Raw genomic sequence first — 22544 nt, forward strand, 5'->3', positions numbered from 1 at the left:
GGTTTGTCTGCATTGAGTTGTTTCACCTCTAAGCTTGACTTTATTTTAGAAGGTGAGTTTTTTCCCAAGATTTTAATGTTTTTGGTTCTTTGTCTGGAGTCTTATTTTAGCTTCAAAAACATCAAAAAGCCTACCTGTCTGCCACACTATCTGGTGGCACTACACAGTGGGGAACTAGTTTTATTCATCTTTATAGTTGGAGCACACAGTAGATCCTCAAATGTTTGTTGAATTAATAAGTCATGCTTCCAAACCTAACTTAAAGTGTGGAAGAGGTCTGCTTTAGGCTTAATTCTTCCCTACCAGCATTTACAAGGCTTAAGAGATAAGTCATAATGGGAATAAAAGCATATCCTGTGAAACATGAGGACATGCTTGCTAAAATGACAGTAACATCACCAAAAAGTCAGTTTCAGGTACAGGAACAAAAAGTATATAATTTCTAACATACTTATTCTAATGTGTATTAATCAGTACCCAGTGGCCCTCAGAACAAGGAGACAATTAGGAAAAGATTTCCCTCTATGAGTATAGTGACAATGAATGAGATTATTCAAGAAAACCAAGTAACCCTAGAACCTGTTTCATTTACAGAGAATTGTTAAACCCAATTCCGGCCTGCCTCAAACTCTCAAAAGTTAGATCCAGGAATTCAAGAAAAAAAAGCAATCCCAGAGTCAATCTTGCCTAAGAAATCAGTTCGTTAAAAAAAAAAAAAGAAAGAAAAGAAATCAGTCCGTTGTTTTTTTCAATACCTTTAAGAATGTTACTGACAGAATAAGAAAATCCTCCCCTTCTGACTTCTTGCAGAAAACTTCACAATCTAACAGGAAAGTGCTCCAAAAAATTGCTTTATTCGTGAAAAAGGATATGGAGGAGAGCGCTCTTTACACATCCTGACTCCAGTCTACCAGCAAAGCACAGGTCAATCTGACGCCACCTGGTGGAGTAGAGGGACCCTACACTGGAATCAGCAGTTTGTCCTCTAATAAACCCCTCTTTAAAAAACTCATTACAACCTATTTCCCAAAGGGTGTTCCTTAGACCCTTGTAATGCCACAAGATTCCCCAGTCAACTAAGTTTAGGAATTCCTAGAGGTAGCAGAAGGAAGTACACACGACATCCTTAGTTAATGATTTAGTATATTTTCAAGGTAACATTTAAGTACCATATGAAGTTCAGTTCAGTTCGTCAGGGCTCCAGTGTCAGGGGACAGTGAAACGCCAATGGAAAGACAAAGAATGCAACAGGCAGGGGCCCACGCAGTCCTGCTGCGAGCAATGCCCACACACTGATTTAAGGAACCAAAAGGCCAGGGATGAGGAGAGGGGACTGTGGTGGGAAGAGATCCAAAGTGATTTAACATCTCATTGCTCCAATCACACTCACTTGAGCAATTTCTAAGTCAAGTGCCCTTTATTATAGTCATTCATTCAACCTTTTAGCTACAACACTGGTCAAGCAGGGTGCTGAAGCTGGAGGAGCAGGAGGACAGAACCTTGGCCAAATACTATCCAAACAAAGCAGCTCATATCTTAGTGGGAGAGAAACGTGGTCATTTCCACAGTGAGAACACCACACCATACAAGAAGAAGGTACAAGCAAAGGAAGGCCTGTGTCCACTGGTCAGTCAAGTTACACAATACCTGGTGTAGACACTTTTAAGAAAACAGACACGATACTTATTTGAAGTGCTTTCCACCAGGTGCCTTTCTAATTAAGCTACTGCAGACATGATGACTATTACTTTATTCAAAGTACTGTACACATGACATATCCTTATAAAGCATCTATTCTTCTCTCCACCCTCTCCAGTTTTACAGATACACAAACTCAAACAAAAACAAGTTATATTTTGCTCAAATTTATAGATCCTGTCCTTGGCAAACAAAGGGTACGGATTATACAGTGCCATCTCCCAGACCACCACTTCCCTCCCTAGGCAGCACTGCATCCTTCCAAATGAAAAAAAGATCGAAACTGGTTGCAAATTTTCTCTTTTCAAAAAGTTGCTGAATCATAGCATAATATAACAACATTTTACCAGAACACATTTTTACAGCAATGATATAATCATAAGAAGGGGGGAAAAATCAAGTAAGCAACTTAAAAACATTGAACGCTCCACCAAATTTTCTATAGGCCAAAAAAGAAAGCCTGCCTGCCAAGATCAAAAGTAAATAGGTTCAAAGAGGCTCTGTGGTCTGTGGAGAGCACAGAAATCCAAGACACTGGTTTCCCTCCGAATCCTGAAACAGACACAGACTGCTAGCCCACAATTAATCATTCAGTATTTTGAAATGATTACACATGAATGAGAAATGTGTAAGACCTATCATAAAAAATTAAAAGGTTTGAATAAATGAATAATCATGCTGCAATCCTAGAAAGAGAGGCTAAATGTGAAGATGTCCAACACCTCTAAGTCAATTTGTATATTTAGTACAATTACAACCAAAATCCAGCCAAATGCACAGATGGATATAAAAGAAGATTCCATAGGACACAAGAACTAGAGGAAGCAAGGTCCAGACTTACAAAGCAAAAAATAAAATTAAATTTATTTATACAAAAAGAGTAGGCATCTAGACCAAGAAAAAACACAGAAAAAAGACCCACTTACAAGTAAAATACTTTGCAATAAAACCAGACATCATTAAGATGAAGGAAAATGCGGACACCTGGGTGGCTTAGTGGCTGAGCGTTGTCTACCTTTGGCTCAGGGAATGATCCTGGAGTTACAGGATCAAGTTCCACATTCGGCTCCCAGCAGGGAGCCTGCTTCTTGCTCTGCTTATGTTTCTACCTCTCTCTCTGGGTCCCTCGTGAATAAATAAAATCTTAAAAAAAAAAAAAAAGATGAAGGAAAATGGAAGTATTATATTGTAAATGGTGCTGATGAGCCAGTAAGAAGGGGAGAAAACAACTACTGTACTCTGTATGTGAAGCCAGAGGAAATTCAGGTAGCATGAAGTGCTAAACAAATTTTAAATTTAAAAAGAAGAAAATGAACTAGTTAGTGATCAGATTTTTAGGGGAAAAAAAATCAAAGAAATCAAGAAAAAGAACCACAGATTAAACTACATGAAAATACAGAACCGCTATATAAAAAATGGTCACAGTAACACAGCTAATAATGGACAGAAATATAACAAAGGGGCACCGCCCACATCACCTAACAGGTGGGCCTACATCAACTGACACATCAGCACCAAGGCTGAGATCAACTCGTTAAGGACCCAGGTAACTAAGATGAAAGGAAGCAGTTAAAACAAAGAGAAAGCAGTCAGTATTAAGTGCTCAGGTAGAAAGCCAAATTTCCCCATTGCCTTATGATAACATGCAAAGTATCAAATGTTATACAAATAGTCGGAAGAGAGGAACAAAGGACCATGGAACCAGATCTTACAACTAAACTCTAAGAATTCTTGAGGCAGGGATCCCTGGGTGGCGCAGTGGTTTAGCGCCTGCCTTTGGCCCAGGGCGCGATCCTGGAGACCCGGGATCGAATCCCACATCGGGCTCCCTGCATGGAGCCTGCTTCTCCCTCTGCCTATGTCTCTGCTTCTCTCTCTCTCTCTCTCTCTCTCTCTCTCTCTCTCTCTGTGTGACTATCATAAATAAATAAAAATTTAAAAAAAAAAGAATTCTTGAGGCAAACATGCACTCTTCTCTCTCTTAGCACACTCCTCACACCTAGACATGAGGCTTCACATATGGTACATTCTCAAAATACTTGTACACTGATGGCCAGACAGCTTCAAGACAAATGTCAGAATGTCCTCTTTCTAAGACACTTAAAAAAACATTAAGGCAATGGAAAGATACGTGCATTTTGTAAACACTTGGTAGAGTGTCGAACCAGGACATCTGCTTTCTAACACATTCTAAACACTTCTCTGGTTAAGCTCTATAACCAAGTGTTAAGTGTGGCAAATGTGTCTTAGGCCTCAATTTGTTGTACAGAATCTAAATACAACACTGACCTATAATTTACATTTCAAACTATAACATTAAAAAAAAGTGTATATGTTTCTTACCGAACATCTACCATTAGTAAATAAAATATCATCTCCCTTCTGCGTATGAGAAAGAAAAGTGGCGGAAAAAAATCTTAAATATCAAGGCAAGATTTTAGTGCAGTTATTACAGAAAGTCATCCTTCCAAACTTGTCTTTTTCTTCTAAAAATGGTTCATTAAACTTAAGTGAGAGCTTACTCACAAAAACAAGGTGAAAAATGATGAATTAGAATGAATCTCAGCTCTTGCAAAGTTGATATGCAATAGGATTTTACCAGACCCCACTAAAGTCACATGCTAGGAAAGAAATGTAGTAAAGGTAATCATAGACTAGATTATTCTAAGAAACTGCATGTGATCATTTGTCAATAACAGGGATTGACCAAAGAGGTCCACTTTGTTCAAGTAATTTATACCATCACCTTCCTTTGCTTAACAAAAAAAAAAAAAAAAGAAAAAGAAAAAATGGGGGAAAAGGTTACTCTCTTGCACTTGGAAAGGTTCCTCCAAAAGGAAGTAATATTTTGGAAACCTCTGAATGAAAAAGTAACTTAAGATGAATCTTTAGCACACAATATAAGCTAACTGGGTAATAAAAACATCCTTCCACATTCTTGAAATGTCCTCTTCAACTCAAGAACTTGAACGATGGGGATCCCTGGGTGGCTCAGTGGTTTAGCACCTGCCTTTGGCCCAGGGCATGATCTTGGGAGTCCTGAGATCAAGTACCACATTGGGCTCCCTGCATGGAGCCTGCTTCTCCCTCTCTCTCTCTCTGTGTCTCTCATGAATAAATAAATAAAATCTTAAAAAAAAAAAAAAACTTGAACACTACCATCATGTCGGTGAGTAACTGCAGACTGGACTCTCATGTACAGTTTTCACTTGAGACCTCTGAGGGGCTTTCATTTTCTAAGAACATTTTTTTTAAATATTTTATTTATTTATTCATGAGCAACAGAGAGAGAGAGAGGCAGAGACACAGGAGGAGGGAGAAGCAGGCTCCATGCAGGGAGCTGACGTGAGACTCGATCCCGGGTCTCCAGGATCACACCCTGGGCTGAAGGTGGCACTAAACTGCTGAGCCACCCAGGCTGCCCTCTAAGAACATTTCTGAGTATTGGCTTCTTAAGTTTTTTATGTTAGCAGTATGCTGCTTTCAGAATTCAAACTTTCACTTGCTAAGTCTTTTTATTCACTTGAATCTGTGCAGCTAAGTCTTTCAAGTGGGCACATCCTTATGTGACAGCTTGATTTCCTCTCGCAATGTCCCCAAGGTGAAAAACATGAATGCAGTAGATTCTCTATGCATACAACCTTAAGACAGTGTACATCTTAAAATGGCCGGTCATAGGATTGTTTGATCCTCCTCCTCCCAAAATATGGAACCAATCTAATACCCAGTAATAGAAGGACAGTTATGTATTTTTGGTTGATCTACTAGGGGATAAATGACACAGCCATCAGTCTGATTGCTCACTTGGCAAATAGTGATTGTTATGTGCCAGATACTGTAGAAAGAGCATTGAACTGAAGATCCATGGACCCTACCTAAACTCAGAAATCTCAGTCTGGGAAGCAGACAGACAATAAACAAATCTCATAACTTCATACATAAATACAAACTATGTTAAGTGTTAGAAAAGAGAACTGATAGGATATCCAACTGAGATCAGCGGAAACTGTGAGAGTAGTATTTAGCTGGACCCTGAAGGACGAATCGGGGTTTGACAAGTAAAGAACCGGGCCCTAGAGGCTGGGGAGAACAGATCCTAATGTGACAAAGGGGCAAGAGTGGGTATCAGCTAAGGGTCCATTTGTCTAGTCCAGGGGCGGGGAAGGGGCCTGGACCAGGGGGTATCAGAGGAGACAGACTCGTGAGCAGATGAAACTGTATCAGAGGACAGAGACAAGCGAGCAGATCAAAGTGTATCCAACAGAAAACTGACAGGAGGTCATGACTGATACAGAGGAGGAACATGGAGCAACATGAAAAGATGGGCAGGATACAATGTTTCATTTAAAAAGGAGGGACTACAAATAATACATGTTTCAGCTAAGTGTAAATAAATTAATTAAAAATATATTTGTGCTTATGCTGTAATATGATATGACTTTTATACATGTAAAAATACTTCCCAAAGGAAATATATTCCTAAATTATGGTATATCCAACTGGTAATATAACCACTAAAAACTCTGACCAAACTAGTTAACTACAAACTCAAAAAATAGATTATGGTTATGTTTTTTAAGTGCAAAATACATAATCGCAGACACAATATGATCAAGCCACATCTTAAAAAGCTAAATATCTAAAAGACTGTATTTGAAATAGCATAGTATTTTGTTTGCCAATGGAATACACAACAGTGTATTTAATACAAATACAGAAGAAAGGAATTGGGAAAATTAAAATACATAATCATAAGGGTAACACACGAAAAAGATATTAATATACGCACATTTGCTGAAAGTACTAATGTCTGGATAAGAGTCATTTTTACCTTTCTTTAGTGAGTGCAGCGCTGAAGTGAAGAAGGTCAGATAACCAGGAGGCTGGGGTGAGCCACTGAACTCAAAGTAGCCAAGGACTCCAGGCTGCGGGAACAAGAGCAGAATGAGGTGATTGAGGGACCAGCAGCCACTGCGTAACGGAAATATTTTAAACAGGACACGCCATCATCATTTGGCAACCACAATTCATTGCGTTTTGTTTTTTAAAAAGCCTAACCACACGAACACAGTTGCAGGATGGGACCGAGCTTTCCCTCCATCTAGAAAATCAACAGAGTAATAAAGGATGGAGACGCAGCAGCGTTTACTGGGGCATTCAGCGATGAACTTCCCTTCCCTCTCCCTAAGTAGGTCTCTCCACACTCTGCTGACAGTTCTCCTAGGTCTCTGGCTAGAAACCTCAACATCAAGTTCATCAAGTACTCACGCCTTTTGTTTAGCATCTCCCAAGTAAGCTATATCAATGATTTCTTTGTAATCTTTCTCAGATTTCTTCCTCAATCACTTCCTCTCATTTCCTCCAAACATGCCTTCATGCTTAGGGAAATCAGGTTAATGCAATTGGCTCCGCTTGTGTGCAAGGTCATTCTTCCAAGGGCTCTTTCTTCACCTGCCAGCCCCACAAGAACCCGGCCCTGTACAAGGATAACCCTCTCTGCTCAGGCCAGTCTGCGGAGGGCCCATCTCTTACCTTCTTGCTCCTCTACTCCCACAAGTTTATTTCCACCTGCTCATTCCATTTCTCTAACCTTTAACACAGAACTCCTCTCTATTATGCCAAACCAATTAACTGCCCCTACCAGGGAAATAATTGTTTCCTACTCTGAAGGCCCTGTGGCAAAAATTCTGTCTGGTGATGCCCTGTGATAATCGTATCTGTCCTAAAAGACAAACTGTGAGATCTCAAGTGGACCCTTCAATGGGAAGCCTCAGACTCCTCTGGCAAGTTGGGGACAACTCCTCACAAGGTTCTTGAGAAAAATGAGCTTGATAAAGCACTAGGCAAATGTAAAGTCTCCTTTCTGGCCCTAAAGCATGCTCTTAATAAGTAACTGGAGCTGATTTGATCACTGGAACAAAATCAGATCGCAAAGATACAGTAGAAATTTAATGTTAGTAAAATTTTAAATCAGTACGTTGTAAAAAAGAGGAAATTTCTGATCTGTAGTGGAACACACTCTTTGAAATCTAAATCACTTGCTTAAGATTCAATTTTAAATAAATCAACTGGCTTTTAGAAACTGAGTCAGAATGTTTAATCCTAACATCTTAAAAAGAAAACCAGCAAACAATTTCTCAAACAACTGAAGAAATCAGAAAGCAGCACTACTGAAAACAGGATTTTCTTTTGCTAAACTCCTTCAAGATGTTTTTTAACAAGCCAACCCAGAACTGACTTCAAACAGAATTACAGTGTTTGAGTTCTTAACAAGGCTGTGATAGTATGATACGCCTTTCTACCGAAAACAAAGGAAGACAAAATCTTTAGAAATTCTAGTCACTTAGTTAACACTGGGCACAAAAGATAACAAAAATGGAAACTAACAGAAAGAAAACAGACCCCTTTAAATTTCTTTAAATTCTGATCAATCTTCCAAACCAAAATCAAATGGAGTAAGTTCATCCTACCTATTAATAAATGTTTTGTGGCTAAAAAACTTTGTGCGGCTAAAAATTAAATGATGTAAATTTCAGCCCTCTTCTCATTCATGTTCACAGGAGTAGCATACAGCCCACAAGCATGCATGTATCACATGTGGTCCAAATATTTGTGTTCATGTATACACATACATGCGTGTACACGCAGTAATGGAAGTAAGGAAAATCTGAATTCTGAGTCTTCAAGGAAAACCCAAATTCAACCTTTAAAAATGAGTAACGGGGCAGCCCCGGTGGCTCAGCAGTTTAGTGCCGCCTTCAGCCCAGAGTGTGGTCCTAGAGACCGGGGATGGAGTCTCACGTCAGGCTCCCTACATGGAATGGAGCCTGCTTCTCCCTCTGCCTGTGTCTCTGCCTCTCTCTGTGTGTCTCTCAGGAATAAATAAATAAAATCTTTAAAAATAATTAAAATTAAATTAAATTAAATTAAAATATAAAATAAAATAAAATAAAAAATAATAAAATAAAATAAAATAAAATAAAATAAAATAAAATAAAATAAAAAAGTAATGGTAGGACCGTTTGCAAAGGTCCTCTGTGGACACCTCTACAGAGTAAGGGTTTATTCTTGCTGATGGTATCATGGCTGCAGTTTTCCAAGGGGTTATGTAGTTTGTTTTTTTTTTTTTTTTTTAAGATTTTATTTATTTATTAATGAGAGATACAGAGAGAGAGACAGAGAGAGAAGCAGGCTCCATGCAGGGAGTTTGACATGGCACTCAATCCCAGGTTTCCAGGATTATGCCCTGGGCTGAAGGCAGGCGCCAAACTGCTGAGCCACCCAGGCATCCTGGGGTTATGTAGTTTGGATGAAGGAGGCTTATCTCCAAAAGAACTGGCACTGAAATTTTCAAGCAGTTTGACCAAAGCAATTCCATAAACAATACAAAGCAAAAAATCCCATAAGCAAAATGATTTTAACTTTTCATTGCCAAAGAAATGAAGATCATAAGAAGACTCAACAACTATGGGGATGATACAAGGCAACAGAAACAGTAAAAAAAAAAAAAAAAAAAAAAAAAGAATACAAGGAACAGGCAAAGTCTACTTCAAGTGTTATTTTTCAAATATTCATGCTACCGTTAACAGTCTGTATTAAATTTTGAAAATTGGGGATCCCTGGGTGGCGCAGTGGTTTGGTGCCTGCCTTTGGCCCAGGGCGCGATCCTGGAGACCCAGGATCGAATCCCACATCGGGCTCCCGGTGCATGGAGCCTGCTTCTCCCTCTGCCTATGTCTCTGCGCCTCTCTCTCTCTCTCTCTCTCTCTCTCTCTCTCTCTCTGTGACTATCATAAATAAAAATTTTAAAAAAAATTTAAAAAATAAATTTTGAAAATTGGCATGTTTCATTAGAAATGACAAATACCCACCATTTGCTTCAACGTGGATGGAACTGGAGGGTATTATGCTGAGTGAAGTAAGTCAATCGGAGAAGGACAAACATTATATGTTCTCATTCATTTGGGGAATATAAATAATAGTGAAAGGGAATAGAAGGGAAGGGAGAAGAAATGTGTGGGAAATATCAGAAAGGGAGACAGAACATAAAGACTCCTAACTCTGGGAAACTAACTAGGGGTGGTGGAAGGGGAGGAGGGCTGGGGGTGGGGGTGAGTGGGTGACGGGCACTGTGGGGGACACTTGACGGGATGAGCACTGGGTGTTATTCTGTATGTTGGTAAATTGAACACCAATAAAAAATAAATTTATTAAAAAAAATAGTGAAAGGGAATATAAAGGAAGGGAGAAGAAATGTGTGGGGAATATCAGAAAGGGAGACAGAACATAAAGACTCCTAACTCTGGGAAACGAACTAGGGGTGGTGGAAGGGGAGGAGGGCGGGGGGTGGGGATTAATGGGTGACGGGCACTGAGGGGGGCATTTGATGGGATGAGCACTGGGTGTTACTCTGTATGTTGGTAAATTGAACACCAATAAAAAATTAATTTATTAAAAAAAAAAGAAAATTGGCATGTTTGAGACTGAAACTTGAAATATTTCCAAAAAAAGGAAATAAAGGTGATAGTTATCAGTTTATTTCTACTGCAAATTATCACTTAAAAGTAATTAAACTGGCTCCCATGACGCCTTAAGTAACAAATATCACAACCACGCCCCTGGAGTTTCAGCATCTCCCCAAGAGCTGTGTATGAGAAATGGTTACATATTTCAGAGTTTCCTCCACAATCCGTTCTTAAATCTGGAAAAAGGGGGTTTGGGGAACAAAACACTTGCATATTCACACAAAAGGACCTTACGAGGCCCGGGCCCCTAGTTTGGTCAGTTGCAAATAAAGGCAGGGGCCGACACAAGGCAGAAACTCTGTCCAGCCCTCGCACACTCGTGAGGCTCTTTCAGATGAGCCAGCTGAGCATGTAAGGCTGAAAATGGGGTGCAAGCCCTGCCGGGACACAGGCAGTCCCTCCTCACTTGGATGCTTACCAACGTGTGAAAATCTTCCAATCCTAGGTTCCAACCCCAAGGACCACTGATCCAGGCCCGGATGCTTAACTGGCCATCAGGAGAGGGGTCAGGAGCTCAACTGCCCATAGGGCTCCTCCTTCGTGCGACTAGTCAGAAGTTGCATCAGGACACATATAGGAGGAAGACACCTCTGTGACCCCCTCTCCTCTCCTCTGTGATCACTCTCCCCTCTGCCCTGGCTCCACCAGTCCTGATGCTGCCTTACGACCTCTGACTTACTGTTCCCACCTCCCGGAGCCCTTCCTTCAAATTTCCTCAGGGCTGGGTCACACCCAGGCTTCGTGGGAAATTTCTGCTCCCACGTCCTTACCTCCGAGAGGTCTTCCCTGTCTTCTACCCCCCTGCCCTCATGTCTGCCACAACACCTTTCATTTTCCTTTGGGCACTTATCTGAAATGACCTTGTACGTGCATTTCCTAGAGCTGCCAAAACCAATTACACAAACTTGGTGACAGTTCTAGAGGCTAGAAGTCCAAGATCAGGGTGGCAGCAGGACTGTGCTCTCTGGGGGGCTCCGAGAAATCCTTCTTGCCTCTTCCCTAGTTTTGGATGGCCCCAGACATTCCCTGCCTTGTGGCTGTATGTGTCTGCCTTTGTCTTCATGTGGCCTTCTCGCCTGTGTCTCTGTGTCCTCTCCTTCTCTTACAAAGACACCAGGGTGCCAGGGTGGCTCAGTCAAGTGGCCACTTTCAGAAGCTCAGGTCATGATCCCAAGATCCTGAAGATCCAGTCCCAGGTGGGGCTTCTCTGCTCAGTGGGGAGCCTGCTGGGTTTAGGACCCAGCCTAAGTCCAGGATGATTATCATGTCAAGATCCTTAACGAACGACACCTATAAAGACCCCATTTCCAAATAAGGCAAATTCTGAGGTTCTGGGTAAATATGAATTTGGGGAGGACACTATTCAAGTCCCTGTACCTTGTTTGTGTCCCTGTTTATTGTTTATCTCTGTGTTTACCTCCATGAAACAGAGGGTCTCTCTTGTTCATCACTACATATCCACCTCAGACAGTACCTGGCAAGGAGTGGGCACAAAATAAACATTTGTTAACGAGAGAAAGAATAGAATTAAAAAGATAAAGGAGACGAGACTCCTCCATTAAGTTTACAATTTAGCAAGAATAAAATATGAGTACCAGATTACAACTTGACCCAGTTTGTATGCTTTTAATTCCATTCCATGGGGTGCAGTGTATTCAGCACCTGCTATAATGAAGAAGTTGGAAACAGGCTATTTATAGGAGGCCAGCAAATCCACGGCAGCTTAAAACATTTCTTTGCTAAGTGAATACCATTTGCAGTGCGGCATAAATTTCAGTAGATGGTGTCCACACCCTCTAGTGGCCATAAGAATAGTAACCTCTGTGTTTCTACTCCATGGCAATTGAAATCTTTCTGTACTAATGCTAACTTAGAAAATTTTAAACTTTAATTCACAGTGCTACTAAACTATGAATTGACAGAGGCAGTATCTACTTATGCGCTCAACGTCAGAGTAGATTTTTACTAACAAGCAGAAAGATAACAGCAGGTACAGGCATTATGCTAGGTTTTTCTCCAAAAGACTCAGGTTTTCTATCACCTGGCAATTTTCATAACACCCTGCTTTCCCCTCCAAAAGATTCCCAAGATTCTTCCCAATCCCACTGAAATTTAAAATGTGGTTTGCCAAAACTGCTAAGAACAAATGAATGGATGTATGCTGAATCACTGATCTTAAGCGGATAAATTATAGAAAATTCATGAAAAGAATTAGAAACTATTTTAGCTGCAAATACAAAGTAAGCATTCTAAAGAACACTGTTGGCGTTTTGTGGGTAGATTACAAAGCACAAATCAGATGATTCTGTCAAGTGCTTTAAAAAATAAAAGATTGATGTAGAAGCTACTGATACCCAAATCAAATAATGTCTAAAAACTACTAAAATTAGAAGAGCCATAATTAGAAACAGTGACTTTGCCAGTGACATTACCATTACTGAATCCTAGTCCCTGTCCACTCGACATTCCAAAATAAAAATGACCCTGGCATATGTTTGTCTATGTTGACAACTAATCAACTACACTTTCCTGTATCTTAAGTAGGCAGGGAGAACCCTCAAGGAAGAGGGATTCTACAGCTGGAGGGAATGAAGGACATAGAATTTCTTAACATGATTTGCAACGAGAGGACTTCATGGTCATCTTCTCCATCTGCAGTATCCACTGGCAGGTTTACAGCTTTTAGCTGCATTCATTATTTATAAGGCAGGTATGATTGCATCTATTTATACATTCTGACGGAATCTCTACACCTAACATGGGGTTTACATGACCTTACTCCTGAGATCAAGAGTTGCATGTTTTGGGCAGCCCGGGTGGCTCAGCGGTTTAGCGCCACCTTCAGCCCAGGGTGTGATCCTGGAGACCGGGAATCAAGTCCTATGTTGGGTTCCCTCCGTAGAGCCTGCTTCTCCTTCTGCCTGTGTCTCTGCTTCTCTCTCTCTCTCTCTCTCTTGAATGTGTGTGTCTCTCTTGAATGAATAAATAAATAAAATCTTAAAAAAAAAAAAAAGAGTTGCATGTTTTACTGACTGAGCCAACCAGGTGCCCTAAATCACGGGTATGATTTTAGTGCATATCTGAGAAGAAAAATTGAGACCCTACCCTGCCTCAATATTGTGATTATCATACACAGAACACCCAATCAATAACAGGAAATGGTGATCTCCCATAATGGTGGTGAGGTATCTATTTCTCTCTGTGGTTCTGGTATGTTTTTTGTGCATGTGAATGTGTGCATGTATATAATTTTTAAACTATTTCATAAGTTACCACAAGTTTTGAATAACTGGTCTTCTTATGTTGAATCTTTTATTAAGTTGTAACACTCCCTTTTTAATCTCTACTAATTCTTTCTTTGACATAAAATTAGTATAGATATTTTAGCTTTATTTGGGGATATTTGCTTAATATCTCTTTTGTATTCTTTTACTTTCAACCTTTTAACAGCTTATACATTAGGTGCGTGTCTCTTTGGAAACAGCATAAGGCTAGATTTATTCCCCAAGCTGAATATCCTTCTCTTTTTTTGAAAGGAAGTCAGTTCAATCAGTTATCTCTGCTGATATTTGGATTTGTTTCTACTATCTTATTTTGTATTTTCTAATTGGCTTATTTTTCTAAGCTATTTTTTTTTAAGATTTTATTTATTCATTCATGAGAGAGAGAGAGAGAGAGAGAGGCAGAGACACAGGCAGAGGGAGAAGCAGGCTCCATTCAAAAACCCGATGTGGGACTCGATCTCAGGATTCCAGGATCACACCCTGAGCAAAAGAGATGCTCAACCGCTGAGCCACCCAGGCATCCCCTAAGCTTTTTTTTTTATTGATTGGGTAACAACATACAGAATCATCATATGCTTATCAAAGCTAAGAAATGAATCTTGGCATAATACTAGTAATTAGACTACATATTTTACTCAGATTTCTCTAGTTTTTCAACTGATCTTGTTTCAGGATCAAATCCAGGATCCCACAGTATGCTTAGTTGTCATGTCTCCTTGGTCTCCTCTACCTGATCATTTTATCTTTCATGACTTTCACATATTTAGAAGGTATTGGTGGATATGTATGTAGAATATCCTTTTATTTGTGTTTGTCAGATGTGTTCTCATGATTAGATCAGTATTATGCATTCTTGGGAAGGATGCTACAAAGGTGATGTACTCTTCTCAATGCATGGAGTCAGAAGGTAAAGGATATTGATATTCGTGACTTATGATGCTAATTTTGATCATTTGGTTAAAGAGGTGTATGCCAGTGTTTCCACTGTAGACTTAATAAAGTCTGTGTGATTAATAAATATTTGGAGGAAGATACTTTGAGAATCTGAAAATATCTTGTGTCTGTTTAAATTTGTATCAATACTTTTAGTATCCACAGGTGAATCCTGCCTGCATCAATTATTATTCTGCTGTTCCAATGGTGATTTTCTATTCTCATTTATCAATTATAATTCTTCTATAAGGAAAAAAAAAAACACAGGAAATGATGAAACCCTGCTGCTTTAACAGCAGGTCAACACCCATGGTCCCATCCTCAATCACTATTTATTCTTAAAAACCATTCCTAAAAATGAAGGGGGAAAAAAAAATCACAGTCAAATTAAGAAGCCAAACCTTCAAAATTTGTCTATCCTGAAGGAGAAAGGCTGAAAAATGACATAAAATAGTTAAATATCCAAAGTTTTAACTCCTAGATCCACAGTGACATTTCAACTCCAAGACCTTAAAACATTGCTTTGGATCAAGGAAGAATGTGGGAGCCAGAAGCCCTGGTCCCCCAATTTTACCACCTTCTGAATCTGTTCAGAAGGACCTATCATTTCTATCTCACATGGCTATTAGGAAGATGGGAAGCAAAAGCACGTGAAAACCAGAGGACACTTTACCAGGGCATAGTTTGCACATTCTTTGTTGGCTAATAATGAGTAAAGTATTTTGGAATTTACAGAAACAAATGTTCATAATATTCACCCTTCAATATCTTTCTGTGATGTTCAATAAATCAAAGGCAAATTTATTTTCTTAAAAATTGCACCTGGGCTCAGTTGTCATATTCTACACACAGAGAACTAGGGCTAATGACAAGCAAACGGATTTGGGCAGGTTTGAGACATCAAAGTCAAAGGCAATGCTCTCCACTGGTTAAAAACTTCTACTGTTGGGCAGCCCCGGTGGTGCAGCGGTTTAGCAATGCCTGCAGCCTGGGTGTGATCCTGGAGTCCCAGGATCGAGTCCCACATCGGGCTCCCTGCATGGAGCCTGCTTCTCCCTCTGCCCGTGTCTCTGCCTCTCTCTCTTTCTCTGCGTCTCTCATGAATAAATAAATAAAATCTTAAAAAAAAAAAAACAAAAAACTTCTACTGTTTTAGGTAATTCAATATCAAATCATCTGAAAGAGGCTTTTGGAAGGATTCATATGCAGGGCTTAGAAAAATTCAAACCAAGATACAATTAGAGCATTTCCCTTAGTAACAGCAACATAAGCATATACATATATGGTCAGGATATACATAATGAAATAATAGTGGATGTTAAAAGTTGTTAATTTCAGAATACCATCACTTCCCAAGTAATAAACACTAATGGCACAATTTTATGATGGTCCAAACTGCTCACAAATATCTGGATTAGAAACAAATGAACTAAATAAATAAAAATTTAAAAAAAAAAAAAAAGGGATCCCTGGGTGGCGCAGCGGTTTAGCGCCTGCCTTTGGCCCAGGGCGCGATCCTGGAGACCCGGGATCGAATCCCACGTCGGGCTCCCGGTACATGGAGCCTGCTTCTCCCTCTGCCTGTGTCTCTGCCTCTCTCTCTCTCTCTGTGACTATCATAAATAAATAAAAATTAAAAAAAAAAAAGAAACAAATGAACTTCTAATTAATCAATATAATTTTTTTTAATGAGAGGACAATTATCAAATGCATTCCTACAAGATGTCACAAACACACCTAGGGACATAAGCAAAAAGCACTGCTATTCTAACAGACCCCAGAAGTGCCACAAAAACATTAAATAATTATCTTAGCCTAATTCTGGTATAGTTAAACACACTTGATTCTGAAATGCCTCCTTATAAAAAATATAAATTAGAAGATAAAGCTCTTGATTAAAAGTAGTATTTTTCAGAGACGCCTGGGTGGCACAGTGGTCGAGCGTCTGCCTTTGGATCAGGACGTGATCCCAGGTTCAGGGATTGAGTCCCGCATCAGGCTCCTGTATGGAGCCTGCTTCTCCTCCCTCTATCTGTGGCTCTGCCTCTGTCTGTGTCTCTCATGAATAAATAAATAAAATCTTTAAAAAAAAAGTATTTTTCATAGTAAAAGTTCTTTAAATGAGCAAGATCCTTAACATATTAAGGAAGCACATTTTGCGGGAAGGGGCAGTAACAGTTTAAGGCTGAACATCAGGGACAGCTCTACTCATGACAATACTACGCATTCCTGTCTCTACCCCACAGATAATGCTCCAGAATTTTCCAGTCAAGGCACAGCTGCATTTTCATATTGTCTCTGCCTCTGTGGTAAGCAGATAAGCTTGCAACAATTAGACTTTGGCATTCTGCATGCTACATGAAAAAAAAGATGCTTGGACTAGTACCTGCAAAGCATCATCCTAAGGCCTTAGTTGGGAAAACAGTAATTTACAACAGAGGTTCTCAACTGAGGCAATTATGTCCCCCTAGGGGACATTAGGCAATGCCTGGCTATTTTTGGTCATCACAGCTAAGGGGGTAAGGGAGCACTATCAGTATCCAGCAGGTGGAAGCCAAGAATACTGCTCTGCAAAGCATGGGACAGCTCCCACCCCCCACAGAACTACCTGACTCCAAATGTCAATAATGCTGAGATTGGGAAACCTTAATTCAGAGGAAATGTCCAGAAGCATACTGTGCTCTAGAGTGGAGCCTCCAAAAATTCCTTTACTTCTCATCTTTATTCAACTCTGGAAGCCAAGACGGTGGTTTCATTTTTTTCATTTCTGGATCTAGAATTTTGCCGTTATGTTATCTCACAAAGGGTGTGCATGAAACTGAGACCACGTCTAGGCAGAGTTAGTATGTCTCACAAGATAAATGGTTTCACAAGTGCCATGCTGGGCTTGACTCCTGAGTTCTTTCACCATTAATCAAATATGTCTCTTGCCAACCAATTTCATCTTAGTGAAAAGAAGCCTAGTGAAAGATGATACTAACATGATAAAAGCTATCTACCACTTCAGGAGGAAGCATTCTAAAGGCCAACAGAGGCCATATAAGGTCCCATCTTCGCAACACCTTCTTGGTCCTATTTTAAAGGCAGTCTAATCACTGTTGTACATCATTCTAACCCAGTGGGCCACCAAACCACAACCTTGAGTAATGTCTCCAGCACATCAGAGAGTCTGATGTGAACTCAGTGTGAAACTTGGAGCATCATCTCTGAAAGCACTGCTGACAAGCAGAGTCAGAGAACATGGCGGCTAAGGTAAGGAACCTGCCTTGTTGCCCCATCATACAGGGGAACTTGCCTCTCTCCTACAGGTCCAACCAATCACAGAGATGCTACACAGGCAATGAACAACACAAAATCAGAAAAGAGCTCTGATACAGATGTTCAAAAGCACTGTCTCAAAAAATCTTTCCCAACCAATAACTGATGAACCTTTTTCTGCTTGCCTCTTTCTAACCTTTAAATTCACCAAAGCCAAAACAGTGAGGAGGGATTGTGTGAGTCAATTCCCTTACTTCAGAGATGAGAAATCTCTGTCAAACTCAGAAGTCAGAGATTTGCTAATGTCAGGGCTAAAACTCAGGCCTCTAGAATCCTACCTGAGGTCTACACCTGATCACGTAACCCCTGCTAAGATATAGTTCAAAGCTCTTGGGATACAAATCTTCAACAGGGCTGAAAATAATAATTAAGTTGCCTCTTGGTGCTCTTGTTACAAAGCTAAATATCTCAATTTTTTCTATACTTTCCTTTGAAAGGGTAAACAAATATCATATACTATTTATTGATGTATCATACATGTATTTATTGATGTATCATGTATCAATGGCTTCTCTGCCATTTCTCCCTTTACTTTTAGAAGAAACTGACTGAAAATGTAAAGAAAAAACAAAGTTTCAAGCAAAATTAGGCACAGTGTTCCACAGAAGTCTCTACAGAGCATACCTGAAGGAAGACCTCTTTGTCTCTGCAGGTCATTTTTTATCATCTTAATAACAAAACAAACAAAACATTTCTTATGTAAGTAGGGAGTTCCAGCAAGCTTTATGCATGTCGAGTTCCCTCCATAGCGCTAAATATCCAGGATATTCCCATGATGTTATTTCTATGGGTAAGTTTTCATTTACTGGGATCCAAGTAGGCATTTCATGTCTCAATTATTTAATCTCTGTTTATAGATGAAGGCATGGAGACTTAAAGAGCTTAAGTAGCCCATAGGCCACAAAGTGGTCAGAGCTCGGTGCCTAAGTCCTGATTCTTTACCGTTTCGCTGTACTGCCTCGAGGACTCTATCATCTATTACAAATCTACATGAAAACCCACTTATCACACAATTACTGCACCTAAGAGTTAAATACACAGTTTCAGACCTCTGATGCCTGGCAGGTGAGTGACCCACCCCAAGTCACAGAACTAGTTAGTGCTGCCAAAAGGACCAAGCCCAGGCACCCAGGGTGGTTCCCACCCACCAACTTGCCCCAGCAGAACAAGAGACACGTCCATGAAGGGCACAGAAGTCTATACTGTCTCCACCTAAGAGTAAGAACACATTCACTCTAATGCACATCCGAGAACTCAGAAGCAGAATAACTATATATATTAACACTTCTACTTAGAGAATCTACACATAGTTAATATATAAACAGTGCTTCTAACATGACTGAAAAGCTGTAAATGATATCCCAGTGAAAGAAATTCATGTCCAATGTGCATAAAATCTCTCCAACGCAAAAGGTAAAATCCAACCCAGTCATAATTACTAAGTCTGGATTCACAGGGTTTCTCTTCAGATACCTACTGTCCTGTATCTAAGTAGCATTTTTACTTGCTGTACCCAAGTAGGATTTACACTTGCTCCAATCAACTTTTTTGTGGAACTATTCTTATAATTTATTTAGATTACTTTGAGCTTTATACTGGCTTTTCAATAATAAGCGGTCCTGAACACAAACTGAAGATCCTATAAATATAATTTATCAGGGGATGAAACTGGCGCTGTGAAAGCAGCAGAGAAGCCTTGTTAGGAAACTTTGTTAAGACCTTGAAAGCGTTATGCACTTTATAAAATAGAAAGGCACATATTCCCAGTTTCTTTAAAAGCTAAACTACAGCTGACAAGTAAAACCAGGTATTCCATAGTAACATGCCATAAAGTATCCAATAAAATGTTTAGAGATTTGCAGATGCACAGAAATCGTAAGTTAATTTTTACATGCTGAGTTCATTGTAAGAGAAACTAAAAGTCTGCTGGAAATTCCCAAACAAAAAATTCACAAGGTTTTACAAGTATTCCATTCTCTTAAAACTCACTTGGCCAAACCATCCCTACGATTGTGTATCTCAAAAAGCATTTAATTGGGGCTTATCTATAATGTGGTCTTTTCATTGCTGCAAATCAGGAGGTATAAAAACCCTTCTAATATAAACAATCCAACACAACCCGGTGAAACCTTGGGGATGGGAGGAGATATGAAAGACAGGTACCTCGTAGTTTGAGAGAAAATCTAGTAATTCTGATTGAGATGGGATGTAGAGAAGTGGTTTCATCACCCGGCGGACAAACTTCTCAATGTAAACAGCACTCATGGGGCCTTTGTATTCGATTGGTCCAAAACTAGTACCAAAAAAATAAAAATAAAAAAATAAAAATAATACACCATGCATTAAACCTGTAACGTATAACTGAAATCATCAACACCACAAAATGATCCTGACTGCTTCATAGCTAAGTAGCCTTCTGTGTCCTGGGAGGTGAATAGAGGGCCAATTTAGAATAAGCATTTCGTGTACAAGCAGCCACTACTTTTCTATGAGCTTAATTCAACTGCAAACTGAATTTCCACCAAAGAACATTCATGCTAGCCTCTGGGGAAAAAAAATTCTCATAATATTTCTTTAAAAAGCAAAACCAAACAGAGAGGTGATCCTGGAAACTGACCAAATGCTAGAGGATTTCAGGATCTTAACTATACATAATTTAACGTATGGGGGAAGGACAGACTTTCCTTTTACACATCACTCTGAAATAAAAAACAAGCTGACCAACTGGTGCTTGGCCTACTAAAATGTACTTATTATGTATTCCCATAGGCACTCACACAAAGTATCACTAAATAATCTGAAACCTACTCAAAGCTTTACTGCAACAACAACAAAAAAAAGATTATGTAAAGGGACAAAGTTAGGAACCTGTAAAAATGATCTTATTTTCCCTGCCAGTTGCACTTAGGGATGCAGAGGAAATTGATTTAGTATTGGTAAGAAATAATACCAACATTCAGTTATCCTCCTAAGCTAATCAGAATCCTCACATGGCTTTCTACAATCTTGCACAATGCAAACATCGCTTAAATATAACTGAATGGTAGGGGAATGAGGTGAAATTCAGTAACTCCAAAATCATTATTTTGTCTAAATAGAAATTGACATTAAGCTTGCTGTAAATAGCAACAATAAAAAGCACAGTAAAGAGTTACATAAATGCTGTGATCCCAACACTATGTGGTTATATAAATGAACACACACACATATAATGGGATGAGATAAACACAATTCTTCAGGGTGTACTGAAAACATGATGTCAGACAAAAGAATGTTAGTAATGAAAAAAGTAAAAATAGCATTCTACATGCACAGCTCAAAGAGTCAACAATTCTATCAATTCAAGACTTCTCTAAGTTTAAAAATCACCACCACCACCAACTCCATCAGCCATTAAACAACTTTTAATTCAAAGGAAGAAATCGAAAAATCATTTGATAACATATTTTGTTCAACAAAAAGGAGCCAACAAATCTGGAAATGTCATCTGCTCAGGCAAACAGGCTCCTGGAGTGTCATTATAAGGATCCCAGTGACTTGTAAAAGCTGAAAAGATCTCAGAATGCAGGGTGTAGAACACATTTTACCAACACACCACAGTCATGAGACAGGACACGCTGATCCAGGGCCTCTCAGTCTTGTACAGGAAGTTATAAGAAACTATTCCCTGCTTCAGAATTTTTTATAAACTTTCTTAGTGAGTGGTATCAATACATGCAAAAAAAAAAAAAAAGGAATCTACTTAAAAGCAAAACAGAAGTCTATTAATTTCTCTAAGGAGCCACTAGTAGATAAGCCATTACAAACACAGCAACAACAAAAACACACAACAGCAATGGTCTGTCTGCCTGGCGATGAAGCTGAGGGGACCACCTTTGCAAGCACTATTAACCAAGAGAACCTCGACACTACTGAATGGTCCCAAGAGAGCTTAGTTGAAGAAACACATTCATTCACATGTGTTATGTACAACAGAGAGGACCTGAAGATTCTTAAATAGGATATGAAAAGGCTATCTTAGCCCTTAACAGGTAAATGTGAGGGGCAAGCACTTCAGGGAGAGAACTAACCTCAAATACTTTATTGGCAAAATGAGAAGGTTAGACTAGAGGTTGCTAAAGTTCCTTGCCTGCCCTTCCAATCTTTCTATAAATCTAAGAAAACAAGCAGTATAAGACAATATACTGCACAGCCATATAACCCAAAAAGATATTCTGCACTCAATTCAAGGGAACTTTCCTGATTTTAATATCAGGTCAAAGTTAAGCCCACCTCTGGGTAGGTAGCTGGCCTGGTGACGTATAATTGTAGTTACAAGGCCTATATGCCTCACTAGGTACCTGTGCCCTATTTCCTAACTCCAAATATTGTCTATTTCAAAAAAAAAAAAAAAACAAAAGAAATGCGGGACCTTCACAGGGCAAGTTTATTTATCCTATTACAGCGTGCAGAGCTTTAGCATCTTCAAATGTAACACTTTACACTGGGAAGTATTCTTGTATCTGCAAGAAATTCTGAAGGTGGACATAGGGAAAGAACATACATTTTTTGCTCAAATATTATTTAACAGGTCCTGAGAAACAATACTACATGCCACAAAATATTTTATGTTAGAAACATGAGGTGTGATGGAACGTGACAAATAATCCACAAATGACGGTTTGATGTTTCTTATAAATCCCCATTGACCAAAGCCTAGGAGTTTTAGAGGGAGGGGAAAAAGAAAGCATAAAAAGTTAAGCTCTTACTAATGAAACATCCTTTCCCCACTTTACCTTCATTAATA

The 22544-nt window shown here is 39.4% G+C and overlaps 1 protein-coding gene across 3 annotated transcripts in view; it reads right to left on the minus strand.

Moving 5' to 3' along the window:
- The window catches only part of TXNDC11 (thioredoxin domain containing 11), a 64200-nt gene that overhangs the window by 28802 nt on the left and 12854 nt on the right, over window positions 1-22544 (minus strand). For 2 of the 3 annotated variants that reach the window (XM_055339410.1, XM_055339411.1), the window contains exons 4-5: window positions 19922-20051; window positions 6530-6623 (exon numbers count right to left, since the gene is read on the minus strand). In XM_055339410.1, the coding sequence (XP_055195385.1) occupies window positions 6530-6623; window positions 19922-20051 (224 nt within the window). The remainder of the gene's footprint in view (window positions 1-6529; window positions 6624-19921; window positions 20052-22544) is intronic. The other variant, XM_055339412.1, reaches the window with a different exon arrangement.

Source organism: Nyctereutes procyonoides, unplaced genomic scaffold, assembly GCF_905146905.1.
Source record: "Nyctereutes procyonoides isolate TBG_1078 unplaced genomic scaffold, NYPRO_anot_genome, whole genome shotgun sequence".
In the NCBI taxonomy this organism is placed as follows: Eukaryota; Metazoa; Chordata; class Mammalia; order Carnivora; family Canidae; genus Nyctereutes; species Nyctereutes procyonoides.